General features: G+C 38.3%; 1 protein-coding gene across 1 annotated transcript in view; it reads right to left on the reverse strand.

Moving 5' to 3' along the window:
* Positions 1-25,458, reverse strand: part of LOC140238828 (calmodulin-binding transcription activator 1-like) — a 130,734-nt gene that overhangs the window by 53,314 nt on the left and 51,962 nt on the right. Inside the window, exon 3 of the mRNA XM_072318727.1 lies at positions 17,298-17,365. Within this exon, the coding sequence (XP_072174828.1) occupies positions 17,298-17,365 (68 nt within the window). The remainder of the gene's footprint in view (positions 1-17,297; positions 17,366-25,458) is intronic.

Raw genomic sequence — 25,458 nt, forward strand, 5'->3', positions numbered from 1 at the left:
CTCTGCAAGTATATCACTGTGGATATTGAAAAGGTCAGGTTGTGCAAAGTTCACAAGATTTTAATTCGACACAATTTTCACAAAGGTTTAATTTCTCCCTCCCCCCCCCCCTAAAAAATAGAATCATAACAGCATATCTGTCTGTTAGAAATATTTTCTTTTTTGAATATGATTGATTATGAAACATATGTAACATATGTAGTGCAATTCCAGGCCGCCAAAATTACAACATCAAAATCATGAAGAATCAAGAACAATTATGAAGTGGCCTCACAGTTACAACCACATCTCAATGAGTAAAATATTTTCCTGAATCTGGGAGATTTTTAAATTTTCTCATCTAGACATGAGGATATTAAATTGAAGTTTGCACAAAGGCCTCCACCAGAATCAGTGAAACTCGGCAGCTGTGTAATCTACTTCCAATCTGGAATAGATTGTTATCCTCATTAACTGCAATTCAGAGCAATAATCACCACTTCACTTGCAAATGGATCACAGATAAAAATCAATCCAAACATTGTCTACTGACCTTCAAGAAATCCAGTGATATAATAGAGAAGTTGCATAACTTGGAAATCGACTCTATATCTGAAACATTAAACAAATCAAAATGTCATTCTTTTTTGAACACTTTACAGCATACCGGTGTATACCAATTTATTCTAGATGATTCATCATTTATCATGATAAACATCCACCACAACCCCCACCCCCCAAAAAAAAAAATCATTTTAATTGCATGGAACAAAATGCCTCCTACAAGAGGAGGTGCAAATTCTGCTGATGAACAAGCTAGGAGATTTCTGCTCATTAGCAATTTTCAAGCCTGACGGCATCAGCTGCAATCACCTCCCAAACCTTCGACGAGATTTCATCCGAAGGCATCGGGATGGGCGCTAAAGGAGAGGAGAGGCCTTCAAAATATGGTAACACCTTTTGCAGGCTAAACCGGGTCAAAAGTTGGTGGATATCAATTTTCACTTTCATCATCTCCCTTGAATTCCTATCCCCCTAACAACCATCCCATCCCCCCCCCCTCCCCCACCCAGCCAGTCCCACGGCCCATTGTCTGGGGAGCTTTTCAGCAATCCCTGTGAATAACAATCCATGCGCGGGGATCTCGTTCGGGATTAGACACATGCGGTTGTCAATTCTGATACCTCAGCATCTCGGAACGAGAAATGAAAACGAACGATGTCTACTCACTACCACATCATATTGAATGCCTGAAACAGTGGCTACACTGTTACACTGAATAAACATCACGACTACAAGCACGTACCATCCTTTTCTCATAATCATTAAATGGGTTTGATAGCAAATGCTACAGTGAGTCCATATAGGGAAGAGCATTTAACCCATCACGTCCCACAGTGATTTTGCTGCAGAACTTTATCACTTTGCTATTTTCATATTGGAACCTACAAATTTCACTGTATAAGAGAAAGATTACCTGAAAATTGTTGTGGTCACTGAAACTATAAACAAATCACAAACTACTTTACATTTACAAAGCAAAAATGTCAATTTGAGAGATGGAAAGAAATTCTTTTCTTTTCAAAATGTGTTGCCAATCTATGTTTTGGGTTCAGATTTATCACTTAAAGGACAAGTTCACCTTCATAGACATGTGGGTTGAGTGAATGCAGCAATATCAGTAGAGTTTATCACTGACAGTTTGAGGAAAATCAGACAATCTGTTCAAAAGTTATGAATTTTTGAAGTTTCTGCTCAGTCATGGCTGGATGAGAAGACTACTACAGCTTGTGATGTCACATGAGTACAACGATATAAAGCAAGTATAAAGAAAATTTGACATATTTTAACTTTTCTCGCATAACAAAAGAACACTCAACTTCTCTCTTTCAGAAGGCAAGGGAAATAATATTTCCCTCAACATACGTCAGTAACGAGTAGAAGAAATGTGCACTTTATCAAAAAAACAAAGTTTTGTGAAATCCTCTTTTTATTTTCCTTATACCGTTGTAGGCATGTGACATCATACACTGTAGTAGTCTCCTCATTCAGCAGGGATTGTGCGGATGCTTTAAAAATTCATAACTTCTGAACAGATTGTCGGATTTTCCCCAAACTTTCCCTGATGTGTTCTACTAATATTGTTGCATTCACTCAATCCATATGTATATGAAGGTGGACCTGTCCTTTAAAGGTAGGGGATACCTTTTACAGAACTCCCAAAATGCAGCAAAACATTAAATATGAACCTCAGGGGACTTGTTTAGGCCACTGCTTAGAAATTTGGAAGTCAACAGTTATCTACAATTTGAATAAAGCACAAAACTCAACTACTCAGTAGTTCTGTGTGTCAGCCACACTTAGCCTTTTTGTTGCAGTCTTCTGTATTTTTTATCTATAAACACAAATCTAAAAGTATAAGAGCTGATGTAATAACATATAGAGTGTGTGGCAAGAATATATATAGAAATGTTTGTAAGTTTTGATGAACTTTATTCACAAAATATACATGATGGACACACATGCAGTGCATGGGTCTGTAAAGGTAGCCTAGTAATGTACTGGAATTTACGGTGAGCCCCGAAAAGAATTCAATTCAAAATCTAACGGTCAATAAAAATGTACTAAATGTTACCTTCCACTTTCAATACTTTATGGGAGTTTCTAAAATGATACTCTCTTCAACATACCACTGTGTTTATACAACTCTTCATTTAAGGCATGCAAATGGGATTCCCTACCTTTAACCCGTTGAGGACGGACTGATTTTGCTACAACACGCATTTCCCATAGACGCCTGCCCGAGTATACTCGGGACTCGTCCTCAACAGGTTAAGAGGCTTTGGAAGACTTTCCTTTATGTACTTCACAAGTGTCTTTTACTCTTCCTCACAAAAAACAAACAATGATCAGTAAAAATCATAGTATAAAGCCACATCTTAAAACGACAAAAAAGAAATTAATGTGACTTCATATGCTAAGACACTTAAATTATTACTGGAGAATACAACCTTACTTCTTTTCAAAGAAAATGATTCTTACATCTTTTAGATGTATCGTGTCAGCATCTTAAGCATTAAATGATAATTTTATATCATTTCAACAAAGACACCAGTTGTTTATTTCTTCTGGAAGACCGATAATTTCTTTTTTTTGGGGGGGGTGGGGCTGGGGGAAGTGGAGAATGACAGATTCTATTTTGTGATAAACTAGCTAATTAGCCGCTGAATAATTAAATACCCATGTTTCTGACAGAAAAGCCTGTTCATGAGAATCTGTTGCTACATTTCAACCTTCAGACTATTCACCATTATGACAAGGTTGCACGATTGCCGCAGGATGACATCCCTGAAATATTCAGGATCGTTAAAAATGTTAAAAATCACACAAGCCAATAATATATTTGCTACCAGTTAAAAAGCTCTTCCCCTTCGGATACACTTTAACACCGCAGAAAAGAGGACACTATAGAAAAAAATGTTGGTTGTGGCAGCATAACATCATTTATGCAAAATCGATGCAACTCCCCCCCCCCCCCTCCCCGTATCTTACAGCTTTTTTACTCCTAGCTTCAATGCAATCCGTTTTATCGGAAGGCCCTAAATGTCAGCCGTACTTATGCCTGTATTGGCAGGCATGAAATTCCAATTTGCATTACATGAACTCTACAACATTCAGCACCCTGAAAAGGAAAGAGAGAAAGAAAGAAAGAAAGAAAGAAGGAGAAAAGAAAAGGGGGAAGGGTTCCCAACAAACCGCAGCTCCGGCAAATACAATGAGGCAAACGTACCAGTATACACAGGTGGGCTAAGACTACACTGATTGCTCAGGTAGAGTTAGGTTTCCTACAAGAGTGCAGTTGTTAATCTATCTTTTTGCTAGCCCTTCTTCTTATAGAGGATTGCAACCAATAAATCTTGTGACGTCAGAAATGTCAGACGCTCAGTTAAAGCCCCGACGCAAGTTTTGATGGTGACAGTTTGTAAAACATGGAAACTGGATGAATTTGTTCCATGGGGGTGATTACACAAATTCTACTACAGTGTCTGATCATGAGTATTTTCTACATTGCAGCAAATTATGAAGACTTGAAGAACACTGCATATACTATAAAAAGAAAATAATAAAACACACACACACAGAGACTGCTATACACTGTAAATGGAATCATTTCACTAATGGGTTGTCATCATATTGTCCTGAGTTTCTCATTAAAGGCAATTACCTTGGCTAAACCTCACTTTAACAATTAATATGACTGGTTCATTCAATAGTCTGTGCCGCAGGGAATAATATTTAATTGGTTTTCTATCACTTTTTTTTGCAACCAAACGTGGGCCTTCATCAAAATTCAATACAATTACACCTGTGACTACATAAAAATATCTACAATAGTACATGTAATACACTATTTTTTTTAAACATGAAACAAACACAAAAACATAAACACATACATATCCGTATAGATAGATACATTGTAAGTGATAGACAATGCATGTATGTATCATTTGTACATGAATTTGTGTCTATTTGGATTAGCGGGAACATTTTTTTTCCTCATATCCATCAATCGAGAAGTGTAAAATATGTGTACATTCTCTGCTAAAAGAGCTGTTTTTAGTAACCTTAAAGAAGGAAATGAGATGCCTTTACATCTCTCCTCTATACCAGCCCCCCCCCCCCCCCTCCCCTCAAAGTTCTTGACACTCACGTCCACACGTACCCCTGATGTTGTTTACAACTTCCATGGCATCACAGTTGCCATGACATAACTTAGGATAACGAGGCAGTGAGAACCCCTTGGGAGCAGGCACAGAATTGGAGCCCTCCCCCACTTTCCCTTGCCAATGCCCCTCCATCCCCTCCCCCCTCCCCTTCCCCACCCCCCAAAAACAAAGAAAATGGAAACAAAAATTAAAAATCAAACAGGGATTTAAAAGAAATTTACGATTTCTGGAGATGCTCGGGGCCTCAATACAAATAACACAGACCAATGATATCTACCATTATTGATGCCCTACTCTGCTATTCATGAATATTCCTATCAATCTGTAATCAAGAAGTGATAATATATAGCCATACCACTTATTGCTCTGAGGAGTTCATCATGTTGTCATGGTTACAATGATGTACAGCACTGATTTCTTCTATTTGCAGCAAATAGATCTGTGCATTGTGACACACACCCATATTTTCTTATCCTCCCCATCATCTTCTTGTCGTATTAAACAGTCATGTGATTTCATGTTTTTAGTAACTAATATATGAACTGAAGTACTTGTATGTTTCATAGGAACAGATGAATTTCCACCCCCCCCCCAAAAAAAAAAAAAAAAAAGATTCAGTATTCACAAATTCTAAGTTCTGCTGTTCAGAACTACTTACATACTTTTTCATTGCTTATATTGAGATACAGAACTGCATGCATACAATAATGCCATATTTAGATATTTCTTATGAATAGTGTTGTCATCTTTTGTTAAAATAATGACAGTAGTTTTCCTTTAATAAGAAGTTGCAACTGAAAACAAGTACATGCAGCTGCAGCCATAAATAGGAACTTGCCCTTAATGCGCTTTGCGTATCGATCTATAACTACGGAAACACTCGACCCGCGAGATCTGGGCTCCGTTAAGCTCACTCCCGGAGTTGACATCATCAGCTTGAACAATTCTAGAGTAAACAACCTCCTCCTTGCGCTTCCAACCCGGTTAAATGCCCACGAGTGAAGCACACAGGGCTAAAATGCCTTCAGTTGCCAAAGACATTAAAACAAGAGAAAAAGTAATATTTTAGAAGTTTCACATGTATTCATGAAACAGCCACATCAGAAGCAAGCAATATATAATTCTGAAAGAGAGTGTCTCAAAGAGAAGTAAATAAGAACCAATGAAATAAGTGTGAAACATTAACACACCCCCCCCCCACCGTTTTTGTTGTTGTTGTTGTTGTTTTTTTGAACTGCCTAAATATAATCGATTGGTAGTGATGACAAGCAAATTAACAAGTTGCATTGAATAATATCACATTTCGTTTCATTTTCATTTCATATTCATCTCAAGTCATTCCACAAAAAGCTCAAGGACAGATTAGCATTCTAGAGAGACAGAACTTAATGAACATTTTCTCATGCAAAACTGGTTGAGTTGAGCTGCAATTTACTTGCATTATTTTAGTACGTACTGCTATATTCAGAAAAAGTTTGTTGGTCTGTGGATAGCATGACAAAAAAGTAATATTAATAATAACAATATTTACCTCCAAGTCACCTTCCTGATTTGTTCAGCTAAATAATGGTATATAACAAATTGTGGATTTGATATTTCATGATGAAATAAATTAACCCCCATACAAAGTGTTGTCTGGTTCCATTATCCTTTTATTGTTATTTAAAATCCATGAAGTGCCTTCCAGCAAGAGGCTTTAGGACCACTATTATCTGATACCTGGGGAAGGGTGGGGGACCACAGAGCCTCTTAATCCTCTTCATGTTGATAGGGTTTTAATGATGGGTGGGGGCCCTAACCCACTATTTTATCAAGTGGTCAAGTGAAAAAAAAAATTAATCATACATTACACACAGCAATTATTGATTGCATGATTTGGTGATGGTCAAGCCATTGACCAGCCTAGGGCAGAATGAGACTGTAATCCTCGGACACTTGACCACTGAATATTATGTCACCATGCACCTGCCATCTACAACGTTCAGGAATTCAAATTAGTAGCTTGCTTCATGTCATTCATGCCACATAGCGGTCTTGAAAGTGTCTTTGACAACATAACATGATACCTACTGTACTTTTAAATACTTTATAGATGGCAGACTGAAAAATATTACATTAAGAGTACAGATATGACAACATTCCAGATGTGGAAATAATGCTGCCTTTAGAGCAAAGACAATAATTGGGGATGTAAAATAGTGTTTATTCTCAAATGCCCTACTGTGTAGCATCACGCTGACAAGCAGATGCTTTACAAAATTACCAAAATTGACCAAGAATGGCTATCTACAGATCAGCAGTTGCAATCTTACACATTATTTCATTTGTAGAGAGGGACAAATTGCCTCCCACCCCATTTTTATCCCTCTGCTCAATATTCTCTTGCTTTCAATGGCTATCTATATACCAACTACCAGCAAAAGCATCGGTCCATGTGTGGAAGTAGGCATAGGTTATATTGTTTACATTATGGATAAACACAAAAGCTTCAGCTGCAATCACTACAACTGTCAAACTGTGTCCCACAGCACTTAGATTTTTGAACAGCACTTGAAGAGTACTTTATACTTCAGTAGTATTGATTTTCAACCATAATATTTATGAGCTTCATATTTACACAATTTCAGAGATACTGGTAGCATGCACAGTAGCAGTAGGACCATAAAGCTCAGATTTTTTTCAAACTGAAAACCCTGTTAAATGGTGCCTTTAATGTAAATACCTTTAAAGTATAAAAATAACATATGCATTTCAGAATAGATGACTGACACCCTTAACATGACATATCACCATTTGCCTTTTTTTTTTAAATACTGCTAAGCCAAATCCACTCCAAGTGTGACAATACAAATAAAAAGCACACAGAGTTTGTCATTACAGACATCATTTTGTCATCAGGATCCAAAATTATCCACAAGTAACATCCTGGGGTTGTGGAAATGCTGCCGAAAATGTGTCTTCATTTACGTTTGTTTATGTTTACTGCCGTACGATGCCATCTCGGATGTCCGAGTAATGGATAATGCAGTCGACGCTGGTATACAGCATCTTTCACAAAACACAGCGGGATCTGACATTCTGCGTGGTGGAAAGTAAAAGGTCAATTTTCCGCTAAAAAATGTGAAATGTCAGAGTCTCTCCCGTCCAACAAGTTGAGTGGAAAGATGAAATTGCTGGTATATGTTTCTTTTCCTCCCCAACCCCCCCCCCCCCCAGCATTTGAGGGTTTTTCATTTTTGTTGTTTGTTTCTTGCTACCAGAAGCCACCACTATAGCTGAAATATACTGCATGTTTATGACATACAGCCTGTACACACAACATAATTCCTTTTTTTCCGACATGGTTGTTAACTTACAAATCAGCAGTTGCGATCCTAACAAATTCAATTAGTAGGGAGAGACAAACTGAATCAACTCACACCTGAACCTTCACCCTTCGGAATAATATCTTTCTTTCATAATTCATGCTACACCATGTGGCATACATGTACTCTGAATAGTGACAGGATTGTGACAAATGATCACCATTGTGCTTATCACTTTTTACCCAGCAAGAGGCAATTATCATATTTTTATTTCATGTGTTTTTATTACATGTGCGCAAAGAATTATGTTATAATCACTGTGTGCTTTATAGATCACAATCAATGCCATTTAATCATTATCATAACCTCCACTGCTATTACTGTATTACTGAATTTAGTGACGAAAACTATGAAATAACCCCATGAAATAGTTAAAACAGTCTGAATCTAACAGGATGATATAACCCCACGAAATAGTTAAAACAGTCAGTATGATAATGGGCTATACCTGCAATAAGAAGGAAGTGCTCCGATGGTATAAGAGTTCCTTCAGAAAAAGCAAAAATTGAATTGGTTTCATGACATTCTTTCGAGGCTACAAGACATCATAAATACAGACAGACGGACATGGACAATGCTGCTACACTCCTGAAGGAGATAATCAACACGCAGAGAAATGTCATGAATGTTTTCAGCATGTGTTTTAAATTGTGTGTAGGTGGGAAGGAAGGGGGGGGGGACCCCAGGACTTGCTGAGGGATACTTCTCCTTCCCATCGGCTATGGCATTCCATGGTATACATTTCTTTCATCAACACTCACAAATTGTATATTTCCCCCTGTACATTTCCTGGGTCTCCCGTTCCCATCCGCAGGGCTGTGAATTCCCATCCCGAGAAATTCCATTAACAGTTTTGCAGAGAAAACATAGGACTTGATGAGAATGTGCCCTGTCATGAGTACATTCACTATTCGTGATGATGCTCCAAGGATGATGTCCAAAAAAAAAAAACCAAACAAACAAACAAAAAAACACCACCTTGGGCAAAAATTGTAGCAGATATGCATGCAATCATTTTTTTCATCATATCTCATCAAATTTCAATACCCCACAAATTTGCATTATTTATACACCTTTCCTAACAAATCACAAGAAATAAATGGGCATATTCTGTTAAGAAAATGCAATAAAAGACAAACAATTAGACTTGCCTCTACTTGGTGGATTTTGCTTATATTCTAAAAACAGTACTGCTAGGGTTAGAGTTATCATTGATGTATTTATATGACACTCCCATGCTCACAGAATAATACTACTCAGACTACCATGTAGTTCAATTTGCATTACTGCAGATACTGTTACAACAACTTCTATCACCTGTATCAATCACAGTTGTAATATGACAATAATGATAACAGTGTCAATAATGCTACACTCTAAGAAAAATAGGTTTAACTTTGCATCTTTACCAGTATCACACTGGGATGCCTTTACAGGTGTAACTTGGCCCCTTTCAGACCACTTAGCACCTTTAAAGGTGCAACTTTGCACCTTTCTGGTCTGAAAAGCACTTAGTTGCACCCATAAAGATGCTCCCAGTGGGACAAAGGTACAAAGTTGAACCTGTATTTTTCTTAGAGTGCAAGAAAAAAAAAATCTCCTTCAATGAAAACCATCAAATTAAGTAAGATATACTTGCCTGACTTATACAGCACATCCTGAAAAAAAAAAACTACTACTCAGCAGACAGACACTGTTCTTATAATTCTATTCCATGATGTTTGATAAAGGAAAATCAGAAAATGTATCCCAATCCTTGGCTGTATGATAAATGTCAGCTTTTACTCCAGGGCATTTCTTGCTTCTTCATCATCCCATTTCACTTTCTACTCTTTCCTCCCTAGTTTTCTTTTGTTTTTTACTCTCACTATAAACTCTTCCCTTCTCTATCAATATATGTGTGTATATATATATATATATATATATATATATACATATATATATATATATATATATATATATATATATATATATATATATATATATATATATATATATATATATATCCCTTGCTCTCCATGCGTGTGTGTGTGTGTGTGTGTGTGTTTGGTTTTATCACCAAGCCTCTCTTTCTCTCCCAAATTTCGGACAGCCAAAGTAATAAAAATGTGATCACGACAGCAGTATCAAACATACATTTCATAATGTCTGGTAGAGTGTGTGTGTGGGGGGGGGGGGGGAGGCAGTGATGGTGGTGGGGGGATAGGGTGGAGGTAGAACGGTTTAAATTCACTGAGGACATGTTTCTGGGCTGTCCCTGTCACACTGAATAAATACAGACGGCTCCAATAGCTTTGCCATTCTGCAGAGATAATGCAAATTTCCAGTTGATCAATTCTACCAATCTCTCGGATTTCAAGCATCTTCTTTCTAAATCACACGAATCTGTCTTACTCGACTCAATCAAGTCTATACCAAATGGCTGATTCTTTGCATCTAAGCATCAGCGAATTGAATGGGGTGTATAAATGTATGAATATGCTTAGCTCATTTGCTTATTTGGTCTTATGAAAGCACACTGTACTTGCATCAGAAGGAAAAAAGAAAACAACAAAACCCAGACCAACACTGAATTACACCTGATCATGGTAAAATGCACACTCCAGGTGAAATACTGCAGTATTTCACACAGTATTACAGAATGTGATACCAAATATGTTGCGAAATACTGCAGTATTTAGGGTGGTAGTTCAAACTTTGAATGAAATTCGTCAACGAGATGTGAGTATGAATCGTGTCACAAAATACCGCTATTCATAAAGTAGTGAATACAGTATTTCTCAAAATGCCTTGGCACCTGTGTGTCTTTTCCCATTGAATATATGCAGACACACAATGGTAACCAGTACCATTGTATTTCACCAATGAGAACAGTACCAAGTGAATAAATGTGATATCTATTCCGGAAGTATTTCACCAATGGGAACAATGCCAACAAATTACTGTGGTGTTTGATACCACGATAGTTCTAATGTAAATGCACCTCATTATATACCATCCTCCCCATCAATGCTTGATGCTGCTTTGCACTCCTCCTCTTAGAACAGCAAGTTTAAATTCTATCCAATGTACAAGTCTTTTAATTGAGAAATTAAACCAATCACTATGACCATGGAAATTTTTTGCGCAAGTAATTTCTCACGTTCAGTTGGGTAAGACAAATTTTGTGCATTTTTTATTCCACATGGGGTTATGATGATTGTGTGAGCACTTCAAACAACTCTGCATTGCCATGGCATTGATAGGTTTTGGCAGCTAACGTCACAGTAACTGGTCCTTACTATGGTAGCAAATACACTCATGCTACAGGACTAGGACATAAGATACAGGATGTGCCATAAATCCCTTTGTGGACCATCCCGAGACAGTAGAGTTCACACAGCAACAGTCTGTTATTAGAACCACTTTATCATTATACCATCACTTGAATGACCAAACTTATGTGGGATTATAAGTAAGAGACATGTGGTATCAGACCCATGCCAATGATTAACATATAAGAAATTTAAGTGATTTCCTTTTAATTAGGCAGAACACAACATGTTTGCACTTTAGGTTGGAATAATTGTACATGTATGTATATCACCCAATCTTCAATGTTCTAATTTATACCATCATTGTCACAAAATTTCACTGAGTCCTTCTCTTCATTGCAATGAATAAGTGAAACTAGGTGTCTAATTTATTTCAATTTCAGATCTAAACTTTCATTTTGCCCAGATCCTGCTCGTAAAGCAGAGTCGTCCACTATCAGGCAGAGTAGATACGAAGATGATAGGAATACATCATCCCTGGCACCAGGCATAAATCTGCACCTGTGCACTAGATGATAAATCCAATCCAATCTTTCCATGTTGATGCAGGGGGGTAACAAGTTTTGGTTCTCCCTTGTGGTCACGAATACTGCACACAAGCTCGCAGCCTAAACTCGTTCCAGTTCCAACCCTGTAATCATGAGCAGTAGGGAGCTTAGGGGAGACATGGTGCCAATTTATGCTTACAAGGGATGGATTGATCCAATGATAATAATATATCAATTTATAAAGTGCAAAACCTATAGACATATATTCTTCTGTGCTGCAAAAGCTTCTGATCTACTTGATCATAATAGACAGTTAAATGAAAAGATGTGTTTTGAGTCATGATTTAAAGACTGCTACAACTGGGGATATCTTGACTTCTAATTGTAGGTCATTCCACAGTTTGGGAGCTGCACAGGAATATATGCTCAGTCTCTCAATGTTATGTTTGTTTTGCATGTTGAAATTTGTAAGAGAAGAGTGTCCTTATTAAAACTGTGCAGATTACGAATGTGCTTGTGAGATTTAAGCACTAATAATTCAAAAATTAACTAGGGGCTTGACCGATGAGTGACTTGTATACAATCAACAGAATCTTAAACAATATTCGTTTACGAATTGCATCCAATAATCGGTGATACCAAAGGCACCCCACTGTTAACAGGCTCTGTACCTCCTATGTCTGCATTGCAATAGGGTCTGTGGAAGCAGACTAGTGCTTTGTTGGGGGGGGGGGGGGGTACTGCAGGCTCGTAAGTAAGGTTTATTGACAGCAGTACCCATGAAGATCTGCGGGGCATCCCATTCCTCCCCTTCCCCTCATCTCCTAACCCCATGTGCGTCGCAGCACAATTTCAGCACCCCGATTTAGAAGAAAAATACAGAAGACAAAGAAGATGGATGCAACTAATGGAGTGGCATCATGATATCAACGCTGCATTTAACTTTTGGTAACTCATATTACTCGTATTAGCGAGCAGGCTTATATCCCACTTTCCCCCTGTTCAGACGCAAGCCAGTTTATACCAAATTTGACAAAGAAACGACGTAAAAACAATCATCATATAGCCGACAGACCGTTCAGACGCTAATCTCGACTGGTTATGAGTGACAGCTATGGGGTCATCTTTCGTGTGCGCTCCCATTAAGCCCCGCCCAGTCATACCATTCTATGGTCGCCATACGTTCAGACGCACAATGGAAACGATGGAATGCTGATTCATTATCGAGTTCTAGTTCGAAACGATGCTCTGACCGTTGTTTCATCAGTCAGCGCTCAGTGGTGTAAATTCATCGTAAAGATGTAACTGTTTGGTATAGCTATACTATTCTACCATTCAAGTATAAATTTTTTGCGTCTGAACACCCTGTTAGTTACAGAGACAGATGATGAAGTTGGCCAATCACAGTCATGTAGCACAACGACTTGTTTTTCATCCACAGGTTGTTAAAGTTAAAATATAATTCTCACAAGTTTCGTCTGTAGTTAGATTGCGTGCTCAAACTTCTAGAAGTTATTGGGAAGTAAACTACATTCGGAGTAAAGTCACGAAGGGTGACCGCAGCTAGCGAGTGAGTGGACTTATATCCCACTTATGCACAAAGCTGAGCACAGGGGCACTCCTGAAGCATTTGGACTTAATGGCTCTTTAAGTTTGTTCATACAGCGAAATGCTGCCCCCCCCCCCCCCCAAGATCACACGCGAAGTGGCTAAGAAGAGCATGTACACTGCCATGGTAACCTCTCTGAGCGCCGGGAATTTGAACATCCAAACTGTATGTACAGTGTATGCCACATACCACTTACACAGTGCTCTGAACATTAGTGACAATTTATACAAAGTTTAGCGTGCTTCAGGAGTACTCCTGTACCTAGCCTCAAGAGGGGCAGAACTTTAGAGCACTCCAGGGCCAAATTGTCTGTTCGTTCAGAGTTAAGAGGGTTCTGAAGAGTGTTCTTTGAGTGCTCTAAATGCACCATTTTAAACGAAATATTAAAGTACTGTCTGAACACATTTACTACAAGTCAGAAGAATAACTTCAAAGAAAGTTCTTTTCAAGTCTGAAAGCTCTCCTATCTTCTTCTTTTTCTCCTCCCTCTCTCAATGTGCGCTGACTGATGACTTGTAAAATGTCATGTTCTCCCCTGGGAGGGTCCTCCACTTATTGAGTTAACCACAAACCAACTTTGTATGCCAGGGCACGCTCCACCGTGTACCCCTTACCTCCCTCCCTTCCTCCTTCCCTCCCTCCTCGGGGGTCAGTACCTTCTTCGAGGCGTGACATGGAGAACACATGGGATGAGATGTGATCCCCGCCAGACCATAATGCATTTCCGTTAATCCCACCTCCAAATGGCAAGTCTACTTTGGAGGGGGGGGGGGGGGAGGTAAGGAGTGGGCCTTCCATCCGTGTTTATCATCTTCATGAGCCGGATAAACTGCATGTCTATGGGAGGTTTACATTGATGTACATCAGTACCATCAGTACATGTGTGAACTCTTGTGGATGAGAAACTTGGAAGGGGCATCGCTTGGGGAGGGGGAAGGGAGATTTGATTATTGCTACAATATATACAACTAATAATAATAATTCTTCATGTGAATTATATTACACCAAATTCAGTCTACAGAATGGTCAAGGCGCAGAAAACAAAGAACAAATCAAGGAATATACACAATTGGCTCAATTATTTCAAAAGCAAACGGATGTTTATTAAGGTGATTCTTCAAGGAATCAAGACCATTCCTCCAAGTCTCAAGGAAGCCTGTTCCATAGGGGATGGCCTGGCATGTACAGAGGCTCTTTCTCTCCATGTTTTAGACGATCTGAGAATAACACAGGCACAAAAAACTTGAGAATAATTTCCAAGCAGGTATATAAGAACTCATTAAAGAAACATTATATTGAGGACTGAATCTTGAATGCGGTGACAAACAAGAAGCAACATTATAAGACAATAGAATCTTGAAATGGTAGCCAGTGCAGTAATAGTATAATTGGGGTATATGGACGCAGTTAGTGGATCAAGATTTTTCAATTGTATTTTGATTTAGATGGTTGAATTCAGGGAGTTTACTGTAAAACCAGAAATATTTGCAGCATGAAATTTTCACTAATTGGAGCTGACGACCTTTATTGCTGTATGAAAATTTTTGCGTATTGCTACTGGTATTCAGTATATAGTGTAGACAAAATTTTTGCATGCATTCTAATTTCTCAAATCTTGGCTCTTGTGAAATTCTTTCTTTGCCCATAGAACACTGATTAAATCTTGAACCCTTACTGCACTGCACTGTTTATCTTCAGTCAGCAAAGTACTTCTATCCGCTACTTCTTCGCATTCTTGACACACTGCATTGCAGAAGGCAAGAAATTTCTATGTGTCGCGTCACATGCTGGTTTGAAGCGTTAATGTCGTATCATATCCTGGGCGCTAAAGCGTGAAATGACCCTTCCGCTCTGGGCTTTGTGATGCTCTGGACATCTTCATGAAGCAGAATTGACTAGTGCGTGAGGATCGACTCGCTTGGATCTATCTCCAGCATCTTCCTGCCCAATTCCCAGATGCTTCTCACCAGCACCTTAAATGGCCGCGGCAATTTTCCAATCATGGCGCACGGTTTCCGAGCCACTGCATAGCGAAGATCGCCAAGATTAACGTACCACTTTGCTAGCCAAGTGTGTGCAAGTATATGTGTGTGTGAGTACGTGTGTGTGTCTGAAAGTGCATGTCTGAGTAAAATACAAGTGGCATCAAATTATGCATGGAAATGAGAAATGCGGTATTTAGCACAATGTTTTGGAATAACTCCCATGTCCATTATTGTACAGAAAACATCCCAGCCACCAAAAAAAAAAGTATAAATCTTGTCCGATAATGATGAAATTTAACGCATACAATGTATTCTGATTTCAAATCCCCCATTTTCCTACTAATTAATCATGTAGATGCGGGGAAGAAGAAGAGAAAATTAAGAAAATATGTCTCTTTTCCCATGTGGTCAATACAATGCATTACGTAGATAGATGAACATCATGCACATATCACATAAATGCCTTCTGGTTTCATGGAATACTTGAGATCACAGGTGCAACAACCCATCATTATTGACGATCATTATTCTTCCGGCATTTAGGCACATTATGTAGGACGTTAAAGAGGAAGAGGTATGATGAGTGTACCGTACATGAGTGAAGAACAGGTCTGCGTCTATGTTTTAGTGACTCTATGTGATCTAATGTTTTAGATAGATAGATAGATAGATTGATAGATAGATTGGTAGATAGGTAGATAGAAAGATGTATATGTATATATATGAAGATGTAGATATATAGATATAGAGATAGAGATAGCGATGAAGATATAGATACAGATATAGATATAGATACATAGATATAGCTATAGATATAGATATATTGATATAGATATAGATATAGATATAGAAAAAGATAGATATATTACATTGACTATGCCTCTCTTAGATCTGAATTCTATTAAAGTGGTGATATTCTATGTGCAATGTATATATCAATCACAAATCACCTTCTTACAGTTGGGAGAGAAAGGGGAGGAAAAGTGGTACGGTATTATGATCTCATAAGCTTGAAGTAGATGATCTCTCTCGCCAGGACTAACCTTTAATCTAAACACACCGAAATACTCTCTGGGACTCACCGCTGCTTTCCCTTAAGTAAATGATCAACTTTCACTTCTGATACTTTCAAACAAACACAGCCGAAGTATGGAAGTAAACGAGGGGATCTACGAAAGCACGCAATTTCTCAATTTCTCAACATCCTTTTCCTTGTTGTCTTCTTGCATCTTTCACTGTATACCCTTGCTCACTTTCCACCTCATCTCTCCCCCCCCCCCCATTATCTCTCTCTCTCTCTCTCTCTTTCCATTTTTTATGAGAATGTATAGAAATGGACTGCTTTTGGGGGGCATTGATAATATTACTGACCCCCCTGAGGGATCTTAGTGCCATACTATGACTCAAAGAACTTGGTCCAAGAGTCATAGATATAGCATGGAGTTGAGATTCCTCAGGATAAACAATATTAACAATGCCCCAAATAAAAGCAATCTAAAGTATATCGCTTTTATATACTGAATAGAATTAACAGAAATTAACATGATGAAATGACAATGATAATAATTGTAATGAATATCATATATTGCATTACTGTTAATATCTTTATCATTGATATTATTATCATCACTTTCACTATCATGATGATAAAACTATTTTCAATGATAGTGACAAGTATCATGAAAATAACTACTACTACTACTACTACTACTACTACTACTACTACTACTACTACTACTACTACAACTACTACTTCTGCTACTACCACTTTTATCATTGTCATCATTTTGATTGTCATAAGGCTTATTGATATTATGTGTTATATCTCACCTTATCTTGACTGTAGATGAGAGCCATTGTGAATGGTTGTCAAACTGAGTCAACCAGGAAGCAAGCTCCTGAAAAGAACAAAGTGGAAAAGAACACAACACATAACTTTGGAGTTGTATGGCACCATTATAATCAGAGAAAATATCACAACTACAATACACATACATAAAAATAAAGACCACCATGTATCAGACATCATTTGCTGGAAGGAAAGCATTGCCATAACAAGACTTTCTACAAATAGGCAAGATATTATCCCCCCCCCCCCAAAAAAAAAAAGACACACACACATACACTGAACTTTTATGCAGCACACCTTTCTATCACAAATTTATGATACTCCTGATAGCCAGGAAACATATCCACAGATCAGCCTGACATAGCAACAACTAATGCATGCATACATTTCTTTGTGAGAGATGTTGTCTCTGACTTGTGGCTTGCCCATTGCTTGCCCACAACTTGACCGCAGCTTGCCCTACAAGGCAGTTAGTTATGCATGCAAAAGTGCAATGGACATGTATGCAACAGTGTACAGCCAGAAATGATTCCTCTGCGACTACTTTATGCGACCTCAGGGAAAGATATTTCACCATGAATTTATACTTTTCAAGTGAAACTGCCTGTTATATTGATGTCGTAAAACGTAAAAATCCATTACTCCTAATCAATACTTGTCTGCATCTCACGAGGTACAAGTCCTCCGACATTAATATCACACAAAGGAAAGATGCTAAATGTCTTAGTTTCCTTTTGCTGTGCTTGGTGTGTGCGTGTGTGTGACTTCTTTTGCCTTTTGTCAGGGTAGAATATAATCCCATTATGATTACATGAAACAAAAACTCATGACTTTACAGTAAACCCTGGCAGGTCATATTACAAAATGCAGTCACGCTTTCACAAGAGCTGGGGCAGCAGCATTGTGAAACTACAATCGTTCTGCATTCAGTGAAATATGGGCTAAACATGCCCTGTTGTTTCATCGTTGAATTCATGTATGCCACGAGATTCACATCTTCTCCATCCTCTCTTCATATCTCAGCGGCACACTTCCTGTGCAGTTTGGTTCTCACTGGGTGCGTTCACACTAGAATTATCATGGTATTAAATACCAAGGTACTGTAGCTTGCTGTCACTGTTCTCATTGGCGGAATACCACAGAAATAGATACCTCGCTATTTCAGTTGGCACTGTTCTCACTTATGAAATACAGAGGTATTTCTGGCCCGAAAGTTCATCTCTTTGAGGTATATCACTGCGCACACGCATACTGGGAGAAGACAGGGAATGTGTCGGGTCATGCCAGAAATACGGGGTACTGTGAAAGTGGATATTTTCGCACGAGTAATTTTTCCCGCTCAGCAGGGTAAGACGAGTTTCGCGTGTTTTCAATTCCAAGGAATCAAGACATCAACTACTGGAACATATTGCAAGCAAAAATATTCGCATGCTTTTATCTTTGCACTATATTTTGGTTGTACAAAATGCAAAAAATTTCAACTATGCGAAAACTTCCACTTTTACAGTATTTCATGACAGGATTTACATTCATATGACACATGCATGATTTGCACATACTGCAGTCCTTTGCAGGGTATTTGCATTCACATTACAATATACCAGGTGAAATACTACCGTATTTCTCCGTAAGTGTTATACTCAGAATATGCCAGAGTTGTTCCTACACAAATATGCATGAGTCCTGCATTCTAACGCATGGAACCAGCCACCATGTCACTCTGATAAAGGTTGCAGGTCTTGTCAAAGTCAAGAAAACTGCATAATGAAGGAGTGGTCTGGGTGAAAATAGGAAAGTTTTTGTTCTCTTCATTAAAACAAAGTAAGCTATTGACATCCTGTTCAAATATCATAGCCTAGAATCATTTCAAGTTTCTTTATGTTCTTAATGTTGAATGTCAGTAAGATGATTTTAATTGATGTATGTACTGTAAAACCACAGACATTCAAGAATAAGAAGCAACAGCCTTTTTTGCAGCATGAAACTTTTGCAAATTGGCACTGGCATTCAATACATTGTGTAGACAGCAACTTGCGTGCGCACTTTTCCTTTCGCTAGTCTCAGATCCTTGCAAAAATTCATGAAAGTTTCATACATGCTAAAATTTCTGGTTTACAGTATAGTGTACTCCTGCAATTTTGACTGCTCAACTTTAAAGCAGATTTCCTCAGAGTGGTGTTTATCTGGTACCCGGCTTTCTTTCCGCTCCTGTCACAGTTTCTGGAGGTAAAGTGGGAAAAACACATTTCACGAGGAAGCGTACGTAGAGTCTGGAGCATCTAAAAATACCACATTCGAGAAATCAATATTTCATGGTGCCCGGTTACACAAGTACGCAGTGTTGGTCCCTACGGTACATGAATATGCATGATTCATATGAGGCCTTATTTTTTTCAAAACTAGATGCAGAACGCCATGCATAGTGCCAGCTGCAGAAACAACAAGTTGTGTGCCCCAGTGGAAAGGGAACCTGGGGTATAGATGATTTTACCAAGTACTGTACCAAACACACAATGTCAATGCTAGGATATGTCTTGGATTATATTACATCACTTCCATGGACCAAGAAATAAAAATTGATGATAAAAAAGGAGAAAATTGGAGACTGTTTCCAAGCAAAAATATTGAAATGCCTTGTATCCTTCTGATTGTACTGCTACATTTAACGTTTTGGTGTGCACTGGTTAAAAAAAAAAATGTACAAACAAAAGTGGCTTAAAATGCAGCATGGATACTTAAAGCTTACAATTACTGCTCCTTACAAAAGAAAATCATTGCTAGACGAGAGCTGGATAATACAGTCAAGCAACAATACCAAATTCAAGAAAATAATTACTGGAAAACATGAATCTCACTGTATTTCTGTTTTACACGTGTATAGATGGAAATGGGCGACACTTAATTTGGGAATTCAAACTGCATCATCGCAAGAATAACACTTACTGTATTATTAGCCAGAACTCCTCTGCACAAAGAATCCTAGCCAGAATGGGAGGTATCAAATTTAAGCTCCAGCTAAGATTGCCCAAGAACATGATATTCTGTGCAAAAATAGCAAACACTCATTCTCAGTTGAAGTTATTGATGCCTTTTTTAAGAGATGGCGTTTGGAGTCAAAACAGCAGGCGATAATTTTTAGCCCAGTGTGTTGAGCTTCAAAATAAAAAGAAGACTTTACCTCTGGTTTCACGCATTCTGTTTTTTAATGTCTACGAAGGTCTAGCAAAGGTCTACAAACTGTCTAAAGATGTATGTGGTTAAGTTTCATCACAGTAAACACCATGTCACATATACTGAAAAATAGTCTCTAAGGACTCTACTTGACATGTATGATCTGAGCACTGTAATCAGCCCATCTTTCTTTGAGACCTCTCCCCTCCCCCGAATGATGATGGTCTTTTGGAAATGAGGATCGGAGCCTCGCGATAGCCCAATGCCTCCTCCATTGGGCAAAATTCTGCGCATGTTTTGGCGTACCAGTGGTGGCAGCAGCCACTCACCCTAAATTGCAATTCTGGTCTAACTCTAGAGCATATAAATCTCTGTGGAGTTATCCGGCTTGATACCGATTTAGAGATGAACAAACACGGCTGGGTGTCTTGATTCCTTCCTACGGAGATTAATCACTGTCATCATTGTGCAGGTAGATTGTAACTCACCTCACACGAGATCTCTGTGTTACAGATTTCGTGACAATCAGCATTATCAACTGAGCGGTGACAAACTTTAAAGGCAAGCAGAGCACCTAACGGAGGTTGCTTTAAAGGTCCTATTTACCTTTGGGAACAGTAATTTTAAAAATTTTCACTTGAGGTATGACATTTAATGCAAATGTGTATGTCTGTTGTACCACAAAAATCCTATCATATAAAATTTTCGCGATAAAGCCCATAATATGAAGAGATACCTGTATTTTTCTCAATAAACCGTAACTGTAGATGGTTTAGTCTGGAAACATTTTTATCATAACTATTGTTCACATTTGTATAATATATTTGATCAATACTTAACATTAATTTTACCAATTCAAATTTTTGCAGTGGTTGTTTCTATCCCAAACTCACATTTTAGAACTATTTTAAAAGCACTAATGCTAAGTTTTTGTCTAATCTGCAAATGGTAAATTATGCCTTTAACTGAGAGCAGTATGAAACACATGCACACATGCATACCATGTATAGAAGTCAAGCTTCACAGCGATGTAACATTCAATATCCCTTTGATATGATGACTACAATGTTCACAAATACTACGCCAGTGAACTTACAAAGTTTTTCTTTTTTCTTTTTAGCTGATGCATACATCAGAGTATAACTATCACAATATGTTGTCCAAACTATGACCACTTCACTGCCTAGAAATATTACATCCATCATTTGACAAATCTGGGCCTAAAAATGTCAGTTTGTGGCAAAGTTGATCATTTGATCTTGACAGTCAATCCTAACTTCACCAGACTGATGTCTACATTGCAATAGTAAATTGACCTGCTTTAAATTATTATTGCACCTCAATTTATTGACCATCATCAAATCTTACTAGTAATCTGGATGGTGCAAATGATAGAATTAGCAAATTTGACCTCAAATTTCAGCTTCAGAGAATCTGTTATACATTATAATTATTTTTAGAATTTGACTTCATAACATCCTTTTAGAAGTGTTTACACTCATTGTTGAGGATGTAGATTCTGATTCATGATAGTAACTTGTGCTTCTATCAATTTACAGGTTTGATCATTACCACAATAGAAAAAGGAAAAGGAAAAAGGCCTAATCAAGGTCTGCATGATTCTACAAATTTGTATAGGTACTGAATCACACACTCTAATGCTCTCACAAATATGTTTTCTATGTAATTCTACCACTGGTCAAAATCCCTTCATTGTGTGCATTGAGTTGCACTTGCACAAGTGATTTCTTCACCAAACACTGTACACATTTGAAACCTAAACTCCTTCGTACTGTGGAAAGAACATAGTAAGGACAGCAACAGAGCTTATACACAGTAATGCTCACACTTGAGGGATGTCCACCATAGACAAATCACATTACATTCGCACTCGATGACCACGGAGGGTTTTACAACACCCGGCACACACTTCTGTGTGTGTCGCACGCGAATTAGCAGGGTCACCGCATTCCGCGTACCGAGAGTTCACGAGCAATGGAGGGCAGGGGAGGTCTCGTGTGCAGCTGTGCCCCGGCCAAACGTCACCCAGGGGCCAAATTAGTTACCTCTCGATAACGCCTCGGCAGTCAACCCTCCCTCACACACTCACACACACACACATACACACAGACAAACGGACAGCTAGCTGTTGAATATGCTGCTGATGCTGCCGAGGCATTCTTTCCAGTGATGCAACCATTCCGTCTGTCAAATCAATCATTTGGGCTGCTGCATCTTGTGTTTCCTGATTCTTCATTTTGGGAAGACAGAATTGATACGTGCTAACTTCTTAAAAGTGAAACAGGAAAGAGAAGAAAATTTTTTTAAATCACTTCTGGATGCTCTGAGGTACTTGCTGGCATGCATTAGTTTTTACGCCAAGGGAAAAAAAAAGCATTAAAATTTGTCTATGAGCCACTCAAACTATGCATATCATCCTCTGATGTAACACAAACCAACACAGAATGGCAAATAAACCCCTACAAGCAAAACTTTTTCCTATATTGATGCCAGAAATTCAATACTTTAATGATTTTAATGGCGGGGTACTAATGGGGGTGAGTTATCTTCTTTACTCTGTGCGAGTAATCTGGGAAATCAGCAGAGCGGTAAAAAATGCGGCACTCTAAATGGTACTAAAATGGCTCAGATTGTACATTCCATCATGGCACAGCTTCATCTGGCATGTAATGGTGCGTTTAACTGGGGAGGGGGGGCTGATTAGCACACCGCGAGCGTTTTCCCTTTCTTTCTTTAATGCACGCCATTAAGTCCCTCAATGAATCGACGGCTCCCAAGACACATTACATCGGCAAACTTAATGACACAAAAGGAAACACAGCAACAAAAGATTGTACATTGGAATGTGTAGTGCCGACCTTGTGGAACAAGTTATCTTTACAAATTCAGAATTCAATATTGTGGCATTAAATATCTAACCATAGAGCTAGACACACAGAATGACTGGGCACCAAAAGTGTGCATGGATCTATTTTCATACAAAAGCTTACAACAAGCATACGTCTGGTATTGTTATGCAAATTTATGCAAATGAAGTATATTTGTTAGAACAGAATGCCCAGCAGATACCCCAATACATGAGTGTTCAAACAACTGTCTGGGCACGTGTATTTGATTTGAATCATACATATTCATGTATATGATGGAGAGTCTGCCCCGCGGCTGCCAACATTCACCCATTAGAATCATGAAGATTCCAAGGAGGAACATGGCAGAAATTTGTGAGTTACATGCATCTCAACGAGCCTAAATAAGCCCTGACTCATGGAGATTTTTATATATTCTTGTAATATATTCTGCTATCTGTACATGAAGAGATACCTCATGTTCTCTGGGAGCCTCCTGGGAGCCATTGGGGAGACTTGCCAGCTCTTCTACCTTACAGCAAAAAAAAAAAAGTTTGTTTGGAACACGGGCAGTGACACAGTGGGTAACAAATCAGAAATGAGACTCGAACAGAGCTTGATGAATGACACAAAAGATGCGACTCGCTCACGTTTCACTTTAACGTCAAGAGCGTTATCTGTGAGGAATGATAACGCAGCTGTCCTGACTACATGACTGTAATGGTTCTTGAAAAGAATTTTTACATTCCTTCTGTACACAACAAGTCACATGGAACGGGATTACGGTGTTTTGTTCGACACAGTTGTTCTAAGTTCCACTGCACTTCTGGTGCAATGCGAGAATTGATTGTTAGATACAAGATCACAACTATCCTGAATAAAATGTTAAATGGGATGAATTAAGTTAGTGAAGTTTCCTATCTACAGAGACTATGAATGAATACTGCTCAATCAATTTTCAATACCCATTGTTTTACACAAACATCAGTTTTTTCATTTTTTATTTTTCATATTGAACATTTTGCTTCCATGCAAGACATGTCTACGGTAGTATGTACAATGATAGCAAAGATCATACCGTACACTCATGAGTACGATCTTTGATGACACCACAATTGAAAGGCAAGACAATAGCAAGTGAGTACCGATACAAGTCTTGCATTTTGCATCTTCCATTTTTTGCCGATGTCCGATGAATACTGTGAAAAGAAAGTTTAAAAGAAAACAAAAAATAGAGCAAATACATGCTGCATTCTAGGAAAATTTTGAGCTGAAATAATATGTATGACACACACAATATTTGCGTGGAAATTTGCATGTTTTTTTTTTCTTTATTTTAGGTCCAAAAGTAGGGGTGCGTCTTATATACGGGTGCGTCTTATACACAGAACTTTATGGTAGTCTTCAAGAGCAGTTGAAAACAGCCATGCAGGAAGTGGTAATTTACATGTCAGTGCTGCATAAATGGCTTTTGTTAATGTTGCTGATAAGGATGCACATTCACCTGTAAATACCAATCTGCACCTGGTTCATTTACAACACAGTTGTCATGAAGCCCTATCTAGGTTTTGAATACCTCAGTTGCAAATCCATTTCAAGAAAAGGTCTACAATGACCTTTATCTGCACATGCTCAGATTAGAAATGTGAACTGGCTTATTGTCACATGTTACAAGTATATCAGCAGGGAAGACATGAAGATAGAAACAAAGTTGAAGTGCTTTGAAATGTGGACGAATGCTCCAAGATGATCCCATCAAAATGCAAAGCCAGTAAACCCAGCTATTAAAGTAAAGTGTGAAAATGCATCTCAGAGTTAAAGGCAACTCTGCAGCCTTAATCACATACACACTTGTGTCAACTGTCCAATCGCATGAACAACCTGAAGTACTTAGTAAATGAGTGTTAAAGGCTGACCAAAGGAGCATGTGATTAAAGGACCAAACGCAACATCTGTGCATTTTCTTTGTTCGTTTGTTTTTGGTAAGTTCTATTTCCCTACCTGCAAAGGCATGGATTGATCTGCTACTATGTTTACATCTACCATAGATTAACAAGAGTTTGAGGATTTTTTTTTTTTTTTTTACAGTCAAAATACCACACTG

This window comes from Diadema setosum, chromosome 15, assembly GCF_964275005.1.
Source record: "Diadema setosum chromosome 15, eeDiaSeto1, whole genome shotgun sequence".
Lineage (NCBI taxonomy): Eukaryota > Metazoa > Echinodermata > Echinoidea > Diadematoida > Diadematidae > Diadema > Diadema setosum.